At 61.8% G+C, this 262-nt stretch overlaps 1 protein-coding gene across 1 annotated transcript in view; it reads left to right on the top strand.

Moving 5' to 3' along the window:
- LOC119588868 (calcium-activated chloride channel regulator 1-like) overlaps positions 1-262 on the top strand; it is a 4,595-nt gene that overhangs the window by 3,119 nt on the left and 1,214 nt on the right. The window contains exon 5 of the mRNA XM_037937505.1: positions 74-262. Coding sequence (XP_037793433.1) covers positions 74-262 — 189 coding nt within the window. The remainder of the gene's footprint in view (positions 1-73) is intronic.

The following is a 262-nucleotide window of genomic DNA, read 5'->3' as shown; positions in this document are numbered from 1 at the left end:
CCACCACCACCACTTTCACCATCCCCGTTCCCGTCATTATATAAATGTAGCCTTACCCCCCCCCCCCCTCCAGCAACCCCCCGACGGAGCGCTACGTCGACCCCGAGATCACGCTCGTGCAACACGTGGACGCCAACTACGCGCTGGTTCTTGATTATTCCGGAAGCATGAACGACCACTACCGCATCCTCAAGCTGCGGAAGACGGCCCGGCGCTGGCTGCTGCACGAGGTGGCGGACGGGAGCGAGGTCGCCATCATCAA

This window comes from Penaeus monodon, chromosome 24 (assembly GCF_015228065.2).
Source record: "Penaeus monodon isolate SGIC_2016 chromosome 24, NSTDA_Pmon_1, whole genome shotgun sequence".
NCBI lineage: Eukaryota > Metazoa > Arthropoda > Malacostraca > Decapoda > Penaeidae > Penaeus > Penaeus monodon.
This window is presented reverse-complemented; position numbering and strand designations above follow the sequence as displayed.